Below are 18,672 nucleotides of genomic sequence, written 5' to 3' on the forward strand. Positions count from 1 at the left end.
TTAGGGCAGAGGATTTTTCCCTGGCACTCTTATCTCCATCTTGGCAGGTTCCTTTTAAGCAGTGCAGTGATGTGTAGGGAAGCAATCTGAAATGAGATGTAGACTTCTTTCAGATTAGCGCGTCTTGCTCTACATGTAGGGAAATGCTGTCTGGTGGAGATCCCGGTGCTGAGAGTCTCTCGTGGGACAAAAATATGGTTCCATAAAAGCAAAATGGTTTCTACATTTTACAAATAGTATATATCTACCTAAAATTAAAAGAGGACCCGTCACATGCCATAAATATGTCCTTTTTTTTAACCTGGTGTAAAAGCCGCTGTTCTCCTGATTCCGGCGCTGTTTTTCTTTTGTTTCTGCGCCTCTCTGTTAAGGAGATATAGGCCATTCTTCACTGTCTATAGATCTTAGTCAAGTGGGAGTGATCATCAACTCTTTTGTGGGTGTCTTATTAATAACCACACCCAGTTGTGTGTATATATATATATATATATATATATATATATATATATATATATATATATATACACAGTATATAAATTATATACAGGGAATAGGTGGCCATATCTCGGGAACGGAGAGGCGCAGGGACAAAAGAAAGACAGCGCCGGATTCAGGAGAACAGCGGCATTTACAGCAGGTAATAAAATCATATATTGATGGTAAGTGACAGGTTTTATTTGAAGGATTATGTACTTTGGAAAATATATTCTTTTTAGATGGGTCTGGCCCATGATAAGCTGATTTATGTGTGCCATGTTACTGGGACCCTCAGTAATCAGCTGTAATCTGTGGGCGAGTCTAGCAGGTGTGTAACTCATCTGCAGCGCCACCACAGGAAATATGAATTATTACAGTGTCCTTTGAAATCTTATTGTTTTACCTACATTTTTCTTAAAAGGACATTTTTATGGACTACAAAGACTAAAACAACAATCAATCTTCACATTCATTTGCACAGCCAAGTAGGCGCTGCGAGTAAGCTGCTGTAAATGTTGCAGGTGCAGGTGGACAGCAAGCGCTTTCCTTCAGTGCAAAAGGAGACGACAAATTTTGTGATGTTAGATGACTGGGTCACTGCACCTGCAAAATGGCAGGACTTGTAGTGTGTAACCGGGACGCGGTATATGGTCCAAGGAAGGAGAATGGTGAACTGGTTAAAGGGATGGGCACACAAGACTCTCTCAGGTGGGTAGGAAATGAAGCCTGTCAATCAGGCACTGGCTCTTGCAATTAAGGGAGGCATGTTTTAGGCTGCCGTCACACTAGCAGTATTTGGTCAGTATTTTACATCAGTATTTGTAAGCCAAAACCAGGAGTGGGTGATAAATACAGAAGTGCTGCATATGTCTCTATTATACTTTTCCTCTAATTGTTCCACTCCTGGTTTTGGCTACAAATACTGATGTAAAATACTGACCGAATACTGATAGTGTGACGGCAGCCTTACTGTGATGCTTCAGAGAAAACTTTTATTTAAAAGCCATGAGGCTCAGGGGACATGTCTCTCTACACACATAGGGAGAGATCTGTCAATCAAGGGAATTCGGGCGGGAAAAGCCGCTGGGAACCTGCCCAGCATTAGTTTTCATTGCAAAGCAGCAGAAATTCAGAGTAAAACGTGCCTGCCTGAAATTATGGAGTAGTTGTAGATTGGGCAGCATGCTAGTTCCCGCTGGCTATGACGGAAAGCTGTCAGCTCACGCAGAGCATCACAACTTGCCACGTATGGGCCCGCATAGCCGCATCCCGGTCAGATGGCCATACTGATCTCTGTCCACTGCAGAATGGGCACACGAGCATCAGAACTGGACGAGGGAGCAATGAAAGAAGGTGGCGGTGTCACTAATTGAATGGGAACTAGGCTGCAGTGCTGGAGAGCGGCCATTTTATAGTGTAAGGAGCTGCATCGCTGTGGGGGTGCTGATCGGATATTATCTACCCTATGGACACATCACACATCATCAATATATGACCAGTTTCTGATGTAGACATTGATGCCATTGTTGATTTTCCTGCATCTGGTCTCCATGACAACCATACTTCGGAAAGAAGGGGAGATGCCGGTCTGGTTACGGACTGGCCGTGCGTCTCCCGACTCTGATTTAACAGTCCGTATGACCTGCGGCTGGTCAGTACCCAAACCGGGAAACGCACACGTGTGATACCGGCATCTCCCCTTATTTCTGTCCGAAGTATGGTTGTCATGGAGACTAATTTCAGTACCACAGCCTTAGGCTTTTGGGCCTGTACCTTTAATTCATCAATAAAAAAAGGTTCATAATAACGCTTCCATATTTTGTCCCTCTTTTTTTTACAACACCCTGAGGTAAAAAGTGAATACTAGGTCTAGACATTTTCCTTTATTTTATTTTGACTAGATACCAAAGTGAGTATTTTATTAGCTCAGACTCTGTGTTATTTCTCTCACGGAGCCTCTGAATTTATTCAGCAGCCTCCCCATTGTAATTCCCGCAGCTGTCAGCTCCAGGCACCTCAAGCCCCTGTCTCTGAGCCCAAAACACAAGCTTCGGCTACCTCAATTGATCTCTCCTCCAATCACAGAACGCGCTCATCCAACCTGTGGCCAATCAAATTCAGCGCCTCTTGTCACCCGCCAATAGAATTTCTCCGGGCTGTAAAAACCATCCAATCACTGAGCGTCCGCGTCACCGCTGCTGTAATCTCTGTATTCTGGAAGGTGAAGAGTTGGCGGCTGTTACGTAGATTGCGTAAGCAGAATGTTTTGTATTTGCGGAGCCGTGGCGCTTCTTACGTTCATTGCGTAAAGCAGACTGGGGTGAGCAGCAGACAGACGGCAGGAAGAGAGACGTGAGGAGAGCTGAGCGCCGCTCCAGGTAAGTAATGCAGCCCGGGCTGGTGCCAGGGACTGGGGAGCCCTGCAGGGGGGTCTGCATGGGGCAGGGATTAGGGGGCATCCTCTAGGAGAGCTCCCGCGGTGCTAAAATCTCTCCAAAATGGCACTGCCTGGATTGTTGTAGTTACTGGCGGCTACGTGGTAACCCTATCACTGCTGGTGTCCACCAATGCCTGTGGTGCAAAGTGATGATGCTGCCCCTGGAAAGCAAAAAATGTAACCCCTTCTCCATAAGGAAAATATATATATTTTTTTGCACCTTTTTTTTTTCCTTCCCCTCTTCTAAGAGCCATAACTTTTTAAAGGCTTGCATTTTTTTGCGAGACGAGTTGTAGTTTTGATTGACACTATTCATTTTAATGTATAATAAAAATAAAAAAATGGAAAAAAATCATTATGTGAAAAAAAAATCACTTAAAAAAATAAAATTATATATATATATATATATATATATATATATATATATATATATATATATATATATATATATATATATTGTGTTCTATTATAATATAATTTTTTTTTTAATTCATTATGCATGCAGTTAAAAATGACCCCATAATTCTCCTGGTCAGTATGATTACGGCGATACCAAACTTGTAAGGTTTACTATTGTGTTTTATTTTAGGGTTAAAAAAATCAACATCTTTGTAAAAACAAAAAAAACACAACTTGTAAGGGTAATAATGGAGGGATTGCTTATCACTCCGCCTGTGGTTAGCTGATCCAATGGACAGCCCCTTTAATAAATCTGCAATTGTCTGCTTGTGATCTAGTGACTGCATCTTTTGGCTATTGTCTACCTGTTACCAATTATCCAGCAATCTGTCATTCTTTGGATTAAGTGTTGTTTACACCTAATCTTTAATTGCATAGATTATCAGTGATTTGTTTTGTTTGTTTTTTTAAAGTTTTTTTTAAAAGTGTCCATACTCTTGATAGGGGGTCAGTCAAATACTACTTTTAGATGAGACGATTATTGGGGAGCAAATGTTCCTAGGAACGCTCGTCTATCAAGTCGGTCTAAGCTGTCCGGCAATCGCCCAACTAAGAAGCGAAACGCTCATTTTGTATGGCACCCAACCACATTTGTAGCTGGCGTATAAATCATTGTTCTCAGCAGCACATTGTCCTGTGTAAACAGGACATGTGCTGCCGAGAACAATGCTATTTTATGCTCACAGAACGATCATAATAGCACTAGTTCTGTGCGGTCAGCCTGTGTAAACATGCTATTCGTTCAGCCTGCACCTTTCCGCTCCTTGATACAGAGTGCGCCACAATTTTTTTGGACTACCTAAACACGCTATTAAACGTCAAATGTAAATCCAGCAAAATGATTTTTTTTTTCCGGCTAACGGCTATTCCTCCCACCAAACGGCCCCATCCCCACTGCTGATTGGGTGCGTCCGTAGTAAAGGAGTTTTCTTAACTGAGATTCATGTAATAACCACATCATTTCCGCATGTGTGGCTGCCTCTGCATTCCTAATAAATAACAGAATAGATGCAAAATGCTCGTTCGTCGGGTGAGATGATTTTTTTTTTTTCAGCCGGCTCAAAAATTCTCATTCTCGGCAGCACAGTGGATACATAAATGTTGTTCCTGTTGGGGACACTCCTGGAGGAAGGGGAAGTATCTTGGAATCTCCTTGCGGTTGAGCAGTGATGTTCTTGGATTGCTCCATAGCTATTAATAATCCTCCCTAGCTCCTGTCATATATTTTGGTGGCGGGGGTCACATGTCAGGACATTTATGACCTGTTTAGTAATCTGAGTGACACTGATTTATATTAAAAAGGACACTTGCTCTGGGAACGGGATCCAAAAACTCCGGCGTCATGCTCGTCTCACAGCACTGTGTCACTGGGTGAAAGTCAGAGTCACGCTATGTACGGTAGGTGTCGTGTTCTGACGAGCTGTCATTGACACCTTTCCTGACTCAGTCCTCACCCCGTCTTTTCATATAAGCTTCATTATTAATAACCGAGGTATTTCCATTTTTTTATGAGTTTCATCTTCCTTCTGGGTCATGCAGGGTTATGAGTGTGAAGCTATTTGCATCGGTGGCGAAAAACTGAGTCGGCTATCACTGTCAGTCCCATGGGCATTAATTGGAGTGGTAGTGTGCAAGCATGACCACTGATCCATTCAAGTCCCCTGTTCTAGTGCAGGGATCCAAGAGATCATACAGATCCTGGGGATGGATAGATTTAGTTTTTATTTTTCGGCCAGCTCCTTTAAAGGCTATGGACACTTTTGACATTTCGTTTGTCCGTTCCAAGAACAGAACAGATAAACAGAATGTTCGAGCAGTCAGTTATAAGAATTGCCTGAAATCTTCAGTCCTTTATTCACTTTCAGACCCCATCTGATATGCATTTTGCAGCCTGATCCAAGTTTCATCTGTTTCTCTTGTGGGAGCGTCCCTCCCAGTAATACAGGCTGTGTGTAACCAGGGTGATAATGCCTTCCCTTGCTTTGCTCTATCAGCACAGCTTCTATCCAGCACGTATTTCCTCTTCATGGTTTTTCCTTGTCTATAGCTTTTTTCTTTTTGTGTCCTCCAAGATACTCTCAGTTGTCCCCTGCAGCTCAGAGCACCCCCCCCTTGCCTTCCCATTTGAGATAATTAAGGCTACTTTCACACTAGCGACGTGCAGACGCAACGACGCTAGCGTTGTTTGCGCCGCACAACGGGTGCAGCGGATGCAAATTTTCATCGCATCCGCTGCCCCATTGTGAGGTGCAGGGAGGTCGGGGCGGAGTTCCGGCCGCGCATGCGCGGTCGGAAAAAGCGGTTCGTTGGCAGCAAAAAACGTTACATGTAACGTTTTTTGCTCCCGGCGGTCCGGCGCAACCGTCGCACGACGGTTGCGACGTGTGTCAATGCATCGCAATGCGTCGCTAATGTTAATCTATGGGGCAAAAACGCATCCTGAAAACAACTTTGCAGGATGCGTTTTTTCCCCTAAACGACGCATTGCGACGTATTGCAAAAAACGCCAGTGTGAAAGTAGCCTAACACTGAGAGAAGGTATCAGAGAGATCATTTGTGACATTTTGCAGATAAAGGACTTGCAGACATCAGCAGCAAAATGGTAGAACATTTTTAATTTAAGACTATTTAGAAAAATAGCATTTACGAAGCAGAAGAAAAGCAAAAAAATGATTTTGGAATGTGTGCATAACCTTTGAAAAATTGGCATAAACTACATGAGATACAGTATGTGATTGCTGCAGAAAATTAATTAAAGACTGCTGGAGCAGTCAAATTCCTTCTGTGTTGTTAAGTTTTGCACAAGAAAAGCTGGATGTTCTTAAAGGATGCTTTTTATGGGATTCCCCCCCCCTCCAGAAACAGCGCCACTCTTGTCCATGGTTATGTCTGGTATTGCAGATCAGCCTTGTTTAAGTAAATAGAGCTGGGCTGCAATACCATGTACAGTCTGTGAACAAGAGTGGTGCCATTTCTGACAATAAGTAGTCTTGTCTATAGGGAGAATTGCTCTTTCAGCTGTATATATACAAATACTAGCCTGGCCATCAGACCGTTATGGTGACGGTACGCCACGAAAGTCATGATTATGGTGTTTACACAGAGTTAACATCACAGCCTGTACCGAGGACCCGTCCTTGACGAGGAAATAAAATGTAGAGGAGTCACGAGGGACGTTGGGCAGGGTTCAGCTCACTCCCTGTAATTCTTCGGAAACTTTGATGTTTTATATGGCTGGGCAAAAATAAAAAAGCCTATTCCGATCCATTACAATCTGAGCTGGTCTCTTAACTACGGTAGTTTCTTACAAGCACTGACATAAACAAAAAAAATGCTATTTACCATAGGCTCCAACAGCAAAATATGCCTTACCAATCTGCTCTCATTAATTTGCATTTAGTGCTTTTTTTATGCATTTTTTTTTTCTAATTTATTTTTTATATTATTCTTCCTCTACAAATCTGTAGAGGGGGGGGGGGGGAGGCTACAAAAAAAAAAACGTTTTACAGTATCGTTATAAGCACACTTTTGGAATTAATTTTCAGGACATCACATCTATTTTGCTTGGACTATTAGGGTACATTCACTAGTGCATTTTTTTCTGCACGAAAAATGCAGAATATGGTTAGAAAAATGTTTTTTTTTTTTATAGTGGTAATCCACATTTAATGTCCATGGGGAAAAATTGCCGTAAAAAAACCACTGAAAGAATTGACATTCTTTGTTGTTTACAAAGGTCAAAAAATGCAGAGGAAAAACAAACAAACAAAAAGCATCAAAAACACTACTTATGTAAAAACTTTTATGTGCAGCAAATTTTCCATACACAAAAAAAGTTGAAAAACGACATGTCCATCAAGTTCAACCAAGGGATTGGAAAGGACAAAAAAGAGGGAACATAAGGACATTCATATGAATGTCAGGCCTAAAAGAGCAAGTCCTGATTCCGGGTGTTGATCGACTGGATCAACATTCTGAACAAGAATTTTACACGTAACAAGTCTTTATTTCCTTCTAAAAATGCATCTAAGCCTTTAAAAAACCAAAAAAAAAACCCCATGAACGATTCCCGCTGTGACCAGTTCCTGAGATCGACCGTTCATATAATCGCTGCTCTTACAGTAAAGAACAAGCTCCCAAAGTCAGTTATAGCTGTCAACATTTTCCATTCAGTTCTATAGCATAAGGTCATCAATATACAAGTCCTGGATGATGGAGAGAAGAATCGGCCTTGTTGAATTTTAACGCTTAAGCCTTTTGTTTTCCCAGAAGACAATTCGCCGCCTTATGCGTTGGTCTCAGCAGTCAGGCTACCACCGATCAAATGGAGATGACAAAACATAGCTATGCCTCCTGTTTTAGCAAGGAAACCACTTTTAATGGGTTGTCTTCTTTGAATAATTTATTTTTGTAAATCCTAGATTTCCAGCAGTCATCTAATCTGTGGCTAAACCTTGCCAGTAACTGTTAAATTTCCCTGCAGCGCCTCTACAGGGGGAATTAAGCATTACACTATGTTAATTCAAATCAATCACACTTTGGCAAAGAGACGCACTGGTTTCTCTCCTCTAAAGGTACCTTCACACTGAGCAACTTTTGAACGATAACGATAGCGATCCGTGACGTTGCAGCGTCCTGGATAGCGATCTCATTGTGTTTGACACGCAGCAGCGATCAGGATCCTGCTGTGACATCGCTGGTCGGAACTAGAAGGCCAGAACTTTATTTCGTCGCTGGATCACCCGCTGTCATCTCTGGATCGGCGTGTGTGACGCCGATCCAGCGATGTGTTCACTTGTAACCAGGGTAAACATCGGGTTACTAAGCGCAGGGCCGCGCTTGGTAACCCGATATTTACCCTGGTTACCATTGTAAAAGTTAAAAAAACAAACCACAACATACTCACATTCCGGTGTCTGTCACGTCCCCCGCCGTCACCTTCCCGCACTGACTGAGCGCCGGCCGTAAAGCACAGCGGTGACATCACCGCTGTGCTGTGCTTTACGGCTGGCGCTGACACAGTCAGTGCGGGAAGCTGACGGCGAGGGACGTGACAGACACCGGAATGTGAGTATGTACTGTTTTTTTTTTTTTACATCTACAATGGTAACCAGGGTAAACATCGGGTTACTAAACGCGGCCCTGCGCTTAGTAACCCAATGTTTACCCTGGTTACCCGGGGACTTCGGCATTGTTGGTCGCTGGAGAGCTGTCTGTGTGACAGCTCTCCAGCGACCACACAGCGACTTGCCAACGATCACGGCCAAGCCGTATCGCTGGTCGTGATCGTTGGTAAATCGTTTAGTGTAAGGGTACCGTCACACAGTGGCATTTTGATCGCTACGACGGCACGATTTGTGACGTTCCAGCGATATATCCGTGACGTTCCAGCGATCTCGCGATCAGGGACCCCGCTGAGAATCGTACGTCGTAGCAGATCGTTTGAAACTTTCTTTCGTCGTCTAGTGTCCCGCTGTGGCGGCATGATCGCATGGTGTAACAAAGGTGTGCACGATATTGTATACAATGTGCGCATAGTAACCAACGGCTTCTACATCGCATATACGTCATGAAATTATCGCTCCAGCGTCGTACATTGCAAAGTGTGACAGCAGTCTACGACGCTGGAGCGATATTGTTACGATGCTGGAGCGTCACGGATCGTGCCGTCGTAGCGATCAAAATGCCACTGTGTGACGGTACCCTAACGGTACCTTAAGGTTAGGGTTTCAAGGACTGTAGTACATGGTAGTAGAGTGGGGGAGGAGTGGAGGTAAGTCACATAAAGGTTTGTTGGTTCTTGTGACTTTAAGATCTGGGAGCTGTTGACATTTGGGTGGATTAGTACAAGGTCTATGGAGAGATAATTGGAAGACATATAGCCTTTCCCACCAAGGATTTAGATATAAACAAAAATAGCCCGGACTGTGCTCCCCATGTAATTCAGCAGAGCTCAGCTTAATCCCAGCCCGGACAGACCCAGCTCTGTACACAAGAGAAATGAAATTCTGTAAACTTATCGCCGTCATGCAATCTCTTTATAACTTATGACTGTTTTTTTTTGTTTAGAGGGGGCTACCGTAGCTGCCTGCTACCGTAGCTGCCTCCAGGGGTAAAAAGTTTGAGAGTCAACGTCTTTAACCCCTACCCGACGTGTGTGTATATATGTGTGTGTATATATATATATATATATATATAGATATATATATATATAGATATATATATATATATATATATCTATATATATATATATATATCTATATATATATATATATATCTATATATATATATATATATATATATATATATATATATATATATATATCTATATCTATATATATATATATATATCTATATATATATATATATATATATATATATATATATATCTATATATATATCTATATATATATTTATATATATATCTATATATATATCTATATATATATTTATATATATATATATATCTATATATATATTTATATATATATATATATCTATATATATATATATATCTATATATATATATATATATATCTATATATATATATATATATCTATATATATATATATATCTATATATATATATATCTATATATATATATATATCTATATATATATATATATCTATATATATATATATATCTATATATATATATATATCTATATATATATATATATCTATATATATATATATATCTATATATATATATATATCTATATATATATATATATATCTATATATATATATATATCTATATATATATATATATCTATATATATATATATATATCTATATATATATATATATATCTATATATATATATCTATATATATATATATATATATCTATATATATATATATATCTCTATCTATCTATCTATCTATCTATCTATCTATCTATCTATCTATCTATCTATATATATATCTCTATATCAATCTCTGGGACAGGTATATAGAGCGGGCTCAGGAGCTGAGGTCACTCCATACATTGTGAATGCTAGGACCTCCAGTTAGCTACAATCGCTCCTGTTTACCCACTTAAAGGGTTATTCCCATCTCCATCAATGGATACTGTTCGATAATGCTTGAAAAAACAAAACCTTTTTGCAATTTACTGCTTATTGAAATTGGAATCCGTTATTGAGCTATTAACACTTTTCCTTTCGTTTACAACTTGTTGCCTAGGAGATCGACCACCACTGCTGTGTTGCTTGTAAGCAATGCACTGTTTTCCTGGCAATAGCCGGTTTTCCGCTCTTCAGGGATCCTGGACATCTTCAAAACAGTGTATACAAGCTCAATATAACAGAACTTGTAAGCACTGTGCATGTTTTACTGTCTAAAAATGGTGGTCGGTCTCCAAGGCAACAAACTGTGAGCTAAAGAAAAGTGTTAATGTCTCAAGAACGGTTAAACATTTTAATAAGCAGTAAATTGCAAAATTGTTCATATTTGCAAGCCCTATTCGACAATATCCATTTTTGAAATAACACTTTAAAGCCTTAGGTGATTAAGTGGAGCAATCACGTCATATGATCATTTCAGGCGCCCATCACTCACTTTCTCGTGACACAATTACCGGGTACCAGTGACTTTCCATGGCAGCCAGGGGCCTACTAAAGGCACACTTTGCCGCTATTTTTGTACTCTAATAAAGCAATGTATATAGTGCAAGCGATCAAACTATTGTAGGTTCAAGTCCCCCAAGAGGACTAAAAAATGAAGTGATAATTAAGATTTTTTTAAAAAATATATACATGTAAAACAGTACTGTATATAATAGTTTGAATCCCCCCCCCCCTTTTACCAAGTTAAATAAAGAAATTAAAAGTTCAGCTTATTTGTTATTGACGTATATATAATGGTCCACGCTATAAAATTATAAAATAAATTAAACCTTATAGTAAATGTCATAAAAGGGGGAAAAAAATCAAAAAGAAAGATTTCTTAAAAAAAAAAGTTATGACTCTTGGAAGAAGGGGGAGGAAAAACCAATGTGCAAAAAAAATGAAAAAATCTGTTCAGAAAGGAAATAAGGAATAGGATGAGCACCTGAATTTCCCTCCGTGGTTTGCAGGAGGGGGCAGTGATATTGGGCAGACCTGCCAGTGCCATCCTGTACACAGCACTACCATACCATGATTTGCCTATTTATATTTTATACCTTTTGTCCCTTTCCATTTGCATGTGTTGCTGAGTTCCTACTGACTCTGAGAAAGAAGGAAAGAACTCGATCACTGATTTTGGGGTTTCAGCAATAAAGGATTAGCCAGGGAGTTTGGGCGAGTTACGACCCGTAGCGTCTCGCCACCAGATCCTGCTGAATTTCCCAGTGCAGGCTGACGTGCAATGAAAGGGTTTTCCCATCTCCTAAAATGATGGCATATCCCTATAGGACCCCCAATGAGCTATCTCCACGATCCAGAGAATGAAGGGTTTAAGCTTGGTTCATACTTGTTGCAATCTGTCATTTTCGCCAGAAGCAATATTCTATAATTACTGTGCAGCAACACTGCAAAAAAGTCCATTGGTTTCTCCAATGTTTCTTTGGCTCTTGAGTTTCCGTTTTTAAGATTTGTTCTGCAAACACTAAATGGGAAGCATCAAACTAATTTATGAGGGATCCGGGAACTCGGACAGTTCTTTCCTTCTGACTCCTCTCTGTTACATAGACTGATTTAAGAGCCGGACAATACAAAGTGGAACACGTTGTCCTTCTCACCAGCCCGGCTCTGACGTCCGCACCTGAATGCACAAGCGCCACGCTTCTCTTTCAATCGCATTGTATGTGACTAAGGGGGGGCAGGCTGTCACACCGACGCGGGGTTTCGGGCTGGCTCATAATCTCCATTTTAGGTTTATTATATGAAGTAGTGGACTCTACCCTCAAAAATAAACAAAATGTGAATACAAATACCATACTTAACCAGTACAATTTGTATTGTACTGCCGCCGGTGCTGCTGTTTATTCGGTTGCCACAGGAGGCGCTATAGTGCCATTTCCAGGTATCACGAAGTATGGGGCAAAGTAAAAAATTAACTTTTGTTAAAAAAACGATTAAATGTCTTAAAGGGGGTAGTCCGAACATAGACATTTCTGATCTATTCCAGCTGTCGGGGTCACAGATGGGAAGAGGAATGGGTGCTAGTAGAGATGAGCAGCTTGATTTGCGCTGCCCGGATTCGGTGCACGGTCTGGTCCTCTGTGGCAGCCGCTCTTAATTTCCGCACCCGGCATATTTGACCGTAGTATGCTTGGTGCCTCCAGCATTTTTTAGGTCCACAACATCATCACATCACGTGAGGCTCAGATACGTTAAAGGGGCCCAGGGAACCTGGCGTAGAAGTGAAGACCGGCTGCCATGTATGACCGTGCCCGGATCAGGGCAGCGAAAGTCTTTTCAGAGTTAGGTTGTAAAATATGATTTGATAATAATCTAATAAAAATATGTATCTAAGTACATATAGGTACGCGCTAGATATTTAGCCAAAAAAGAAAAACCTGCTACTAAATAAAAGAATAGAGTCCAGATCGGCAGTCAATAAACGAAGTTTAGCAGCTTCTAAGTATGTCCACAGAAGTCTATAATGACACCAGGGGTAGGTAAGTATACATAGAAGTTTCCTACCTCCTGTCACAAGTCACACATCTCTCGATGAAGAAAAGAGCCGCAATTCTGCCGATGTAGTTCGAGAGTTCCAGGTAAGGACGGTGCGTGGTACAGATCCAAACTGGTGGCTGCCCCGGCCGGTAGCAGCCACCCAAGACTAACCTCCGGGCTGGGACGGAGTCCTGTGGTGCCGGACGCCGCGTGAAGTGAAAGCGGTAAGTCCGGATACAGTGCAGGACCTACGTGACGTAGCTAGTCACCTGATCGTGAACGAAGCCCGGGAGTGAGGTACGGAGCGCTGTGAGGGTCACCTAACCTATGCGCTTCGGAGACTGCTGTCTCCTTCCTCAGGGTTAACCCCTGCTCCATAATAGCAGTCCTTATATAGCATGCCCTAACTAAATCTGCCTATTGGAATCCAAAGAGTTCTGTGCCGATATTTAAACCCCTGGGTGCCAGTGTGTCCAGAGAAAAAATCCATTGTGTCTCGGCTCTGGACATGGCTTTAATAAAATCACCCCCTCTCCAGTGGCGTTTAACAGTTGCTATACCCAACACTTTCATATGGTGTATCCCACTGTCATGATGCTCTATGAAATGTTGGGACAGTGGATGACCTTTAAAGTGGTTTTTAATATTACGAATATGTTCCCCTATTCTTTTTTTAAATGGCCTTTTTGTCCTCCCCACATATAGTTTGCCACAAGGGCATTCTATAATATATATAACCCCGACAGTAGAACATGTAACAAAATCCTTAATTGGAATTACCCTATCCCCTTTTATAATATTGGTACATTTTTGGGTGATAGTTTGCCTGCAAACACATTACACTTCTGACAAGGGAAAAATCCCTTCAACTTAGTATGAAAAATAGAAGATTGTACAAGGGGGGGTTTATTTTGTACAGTAGGCGCAATAAGATTGCCCAAGTTCTGCGAAGGCCGAACAGTTTATCTACCCGGAAGGCCGACTGTGTGCGAACCTGGTCCTCTGGTGGCGTTTTATTGATGACGTCATTTTTATTTGGTGGTTGGGATTCTCTTAATCAATTTTTAATAGATATTAATAAAAATCAACATTTTTTAAAATTTACCTCCACCACCAGTACTACACATATCCATTTTTTTAGATTTAAAGGTTTTTATTGATGACTTTAAAATCCAAACCAACACTTTTTGTAAACCCACCGATACAAACGGCTATATCCCCCTTGACAGTTGCCACCTTCCAAATTGGTTGCTCAATATTCCAAAAAGCCAGTATATTAGAATTCACCGCAATTGCTCTAGACCCCAGGATTTTGACAAGGAGGCATTATCTCTAACAACATTTTTTGGAAAAGGGGTATGATCTGGATTTGTTAGAGAAATCTAAAAAAATGGCCTTATCTAGAACTAGACAAGAATTGATGAACCCCGCCTCTAAAGGTATGCAAAATAGTGATTTTGTCCCCATTATAACTAAATATAACAGTAATTCTAACATCCTACGGAAAATAGTCAGGAAACACTGGCATATTTTAAAAAATGATAAGGTATTGGGAGACCAGATCACGGACCAACCCCGATTCATATATAAAAAAAATCGCAGAACTTGGGCAATCTTATTGCGCCTACTGTACAAAATAAACCCCCCCTTGTACAATCTTCTATTTTTCATACTAAGTTGAAGGGATTTTTCCCTTGTCAGAAGTGTAATGTCTGCAGGCAAACTATCACCCAAAAATGTACCAATATTATAAAAGGGGATAGGGTAATTCCAATTAAGGATTTTGTTACATGTTCTACTGTCGGGGTTATATATATTATACAATGCCCTTGTGGGAAACTATATGTGGGGAGGACAAAAAGGCCATTTAAAACAAGAATAGGGGAACATATTCGTAATATTAAAAACCACTTTAAAGGTCATCCACTGTCCCAACATTTCATAGAGCATCATGACAGTGGGATACACCATATGAAAGTGTTGGGTATAGCAACTGTTAAACGCCACTGGAGAGGGGGTGATTTTATTAAAGCCATGTCCAGAGCCGAGACACAATGGATTTTTTCTCTGGACACACTGGCACCCAGGGGTTTAAATATCGGCACAGAACTCTTTGGATTCCAATAGGCAGATTTAGTTAGGGCATGCTATATAAGGACTGCTATTACGGAGCAGGGGTTAACCCTGAGGAAGGAGACAGCGCTAGGTTAGGTGACCCTCACAGCGCTCCGTACCTCACTCCCGGGCTTCGTTCACGATCACGTGACTAGCTACGTCACGTAGGTCCTGCACTGTATCCGGACTTACCGCTTTCACTTCACGCGGCGTCCGGCACCACAGGACTCCGTCCCAGCCCGGAGGTTAGTCTTGGGTGGCTGCTACCGGCCGGGGCAGCCACCAGTTTGGATCTGTACCACGCACCGTCCTTACCTGGAACTCTCTGGAACTACATCAGCAGCATTGCGGCTCTTTTCTTCATCGAGAGATGTGTGACTTGTGACAGGAGGTTAGGAAACTTCTATGTATACTTACCTACCCCTGGTGTCATTATAGACTTCTGTGGACATACTTAGAAGCTGCTAAACTTCGTTTATTGACTGCCGATCTGGACTCTATTCTTTTATTTAGTAGCAGGTTTTTCTTTTCTTTTTTGGCTAAATATCTAGCGCGTACCTATATGTACTTAGATACATATTTTTATTAGATTATATATTTGTTACCGACTTGGTGTGGAGGTCGGTTAGGTAACGCAGCAGGGATTATTAGCTTTTTTAACACTTTCGCGCCACCATCAATATATATTTTATGATTTGATAATAATTGATTGATTAGCAATTTGTCCTATTTGCTAGGAATTGCCCTTTAAGTGATTGCCTCAGTTATTCTGTGATCATGTCTGACTTGGGGCTGCGTGTCTTGTCGTCACATATGCCGGCACACATGACTGCACGTTTCTGCATTGTGTGGGCAGCCATACCCTATACATAGAACAATGAGCACTTGTAGCAAAACCCACTCGGAAGGAACAGACGACGGCGTGTATAAGCGTCCTCCCAGGTTTTCTGTTACATACTTTGCATTTTATTCGGAAAGTCTCCGCTGTAACTCCCAAGGACAGCTCGGCTGGGGCCGCACCGCAACGTTGGCTGCAGATCGCTGTACGCCGCTGCTGCATCGCAGCAGAATGCAAGCGACCTGGAAAAACCGCAACCGATTGCGTCTTGCGTTCCGGCCGTACCTTGCAGCTTGCATTGTGACCCCATTCATGTGCATTACGCCGAGGTGTGATATATCCATCTTTGGCGCAACCAATGTCGTTGTGTAGCCCCGGCTAAATGGAGGCGGCTCAGACTTGTATTTGTCTATCAGTGTATGGGCATGCAATGGGATACGTCGCTAATAGGGCGATACCCCTCTAAAGGGAAAAACATGCCATACCGGTGCGACAGAAGTCAAACTGGATACTGTCATGGCCTGCGACTTGTAAGGCAATTCTCGCAGCAAATCTATCCGTACGATTTGCTGCCACGCAACAATTTTTTTTAGACCTGAGATTTTGCTGTAAAAAAAAAAAAACGCATTTATAGGAAATCATTGGATGCAATGTTACAATGCGACACTACGATTTTGGCGTCGCTCAAGACGTTTACTTCTAGTCTAAATGGAGCCTGATTTAATATTTTTAGTGTATACAGCAAACATCAACTCCAAGTGTAATGTGTGTGTATTTGTCCAACGATCCAGAACTAATATATATATATATATATATATATATATATATATATATATATATATATATATATATATATATATATATATATATATATATATATATATATATATATTTTTTATCATAACCACCAAACGTAAGCGGGCACTGCGGACGAGGTTACTGCGGTTATAAGGAAGATATCATAAGTAATATTAGTCCTTGAGTCTCGTCTCTGCTGCCTGCAGATTGTTTTTCTGTCCCCTTTCTCAGAGAGTGATGTGTTTGTTTTCGTTGCAGTTCTGCGGATGATGAGGGTGATGATCTGCCTGTGAGAAGAAGTCAGGGTGCTGCTGGATCCAGAGACAGAGGCGGCTCTCGTCCCTCCACCTCCCGCTGAGCCGGTAGAGGAGGAGTCTTTAGCAGCTCGGTGCTGAGTTCAGATTCCTGCCGATCACTGGCTGAACCTCCACAGCCTCAGGAGGAACGAGCAGCGAGCTCTCCCTGCCACCAGAGTGCACGTCCTATTGAAGTGAGGCCACATATTGATTTCGGACCCTCTTGTCTGCAGAGACCGCCAGGAAGAAACCTCGTTCCCCCTCCAAGAACGACAGAGGGAAGAAATTTTGAAGGGACCCCCTTCTCTGCAGGTTTGGAGTTTGCGGGTCCAGTCCTACCACCCCTGGAGATGCTCCAAAGACCATTCCTCTTCTCAGTCAGTTCTTGGGGCATCCATTCCCGAAGAAGGGCCGGACACCCCAATCGCAGATATATAGAAGTTGACGGGCGATAATAGACTTTGAAGCTTTCTCTTTTCTGCAAAACAAGGGGAAAAAAAATCCTTCCTAACCCATCCTCCTCCTTCCCTAACTCTTCCATCTGCTTTCTCTTAACCTAAGACTTTCCTGGTCTCGGAGGGGTCACTCATGGCTTTCCTGACCAAGAAGAAAAAGTTTAAGTTCCAGACAATCTTCACCCTGGAGGAGCTGACTGCAGTGCCATTTGTGAATGGGGTCCTCTTCTGTAAGGTCAGGCTGCTGGATGGAGGGGACTTTGTCAACCTGTCTAGCAGGTAAGTGCATGAAAGTGATGGGGACAATGGCCAGAAACTGAGCCTTCAATGCTCTTATTTGTGTCTTTTGTTAGGGATGTGTTTAGCACATTTGTAGGGTTTAGTGAGTCCTAGATTCCTGATGACACGTTTGTGATGCAGATCAAATACTAATTACCCGGGAAACAAAGGGGTAAAGGAATGTGACCCTTCACATAAGGGGTCAAGCATATATAAGCTGCACACGTGGGTGAGAACTGCCACACTAGGGGGTAATAATGAGAGCTGCCACACTAGGGGGTAATAATGAGAGCTGCCACACTAGGGGACAATAATGAGAGCTGCCACACTAGGGGTAATAATGAGAGCTGCCACATTAGGGGGTAATATAGAGAGCTGCCACATTAGGGGGTAATATAGAGAGCTGCCAAACTAGGGGGTAGTAATGAGAGCAGCCACACTAGGGGGCAATAATGAGAGCTGCCACACTAGGGGGTAATAATGAGAGCTGCCACACTAGGGGACAATAATGAGAGCTGCCACACTAGGGGGCAATAATGAGAGCTGCCACACTAGGGGGCAATAATGAGAGCTGCCACACTAGGGGGCAATAATGAATGATGTACGGTACTCTAGTGGCGTTCTCCTGAGCTATACATAGGTTGATCCTCTTGAACCGTTGACTGTCATGTGAATTTATTTTCGGGATGTTCCTACCACCCCAACAAGACACTGGCTAAGGCCACATTATTATTTATTTATATAGCACCATTAATTCCATGGTGCCATACATTAGAAGGGGTTACAGCTAAATACAAATATCACTTACAATAAACAATCTAACAATGGCAGACTGATACAGAGGGGCGAGGACCCTGCCCTTGCGGGCTTACATTCTTCAGGATTATGGGGAAGGAGACAGTAGGGGGTTGC

General features: G+C 41.9%; 1 protein-coding gene across 1 annotated transcript in view; it reads left to right on the top strand.

The window, feature by feature from the left end:
- Positions 1–2,697: 2,697 nt before the first annotated feature.
- EEIG1 (estrogen-induced osteoclastogenesis regulator 1) overlaps positions 2,698–18,672 on the top strand; it is a 58,687-nt gene continuing 42,712 nt past the window's right edge. The window contains exons 1-2 of the mRNA XM_069748236.1: positions 2,698–2,855; positions 16,989–17,760. Coding sequence (XP_069604337.1) covers positions 17,615–17,760 — 146 coding nt within the window. The 5' untranslated portion in view covers positions 2,698–2,855; positions 16,989–17,614. The remainder of the gene's footprint in view (positions 2,856–16,988; positions 17,761–18,672) is intronic.

Source organism: Ranitomeya imitator, chromosome 2 (assembly GCF_032444005.1).
Source record: "Ranitomeya imitator isolate aRanImi1 chromosome 2, aRanImi1.pri, whole genome shotgun sequence".
Taxonomy (NCBI): Eukaryota; Metazoa; Chordata; class Amphibia; order Anura; family Dendrobatidae; genus Ranitomeya; species Ranitomeya imitator.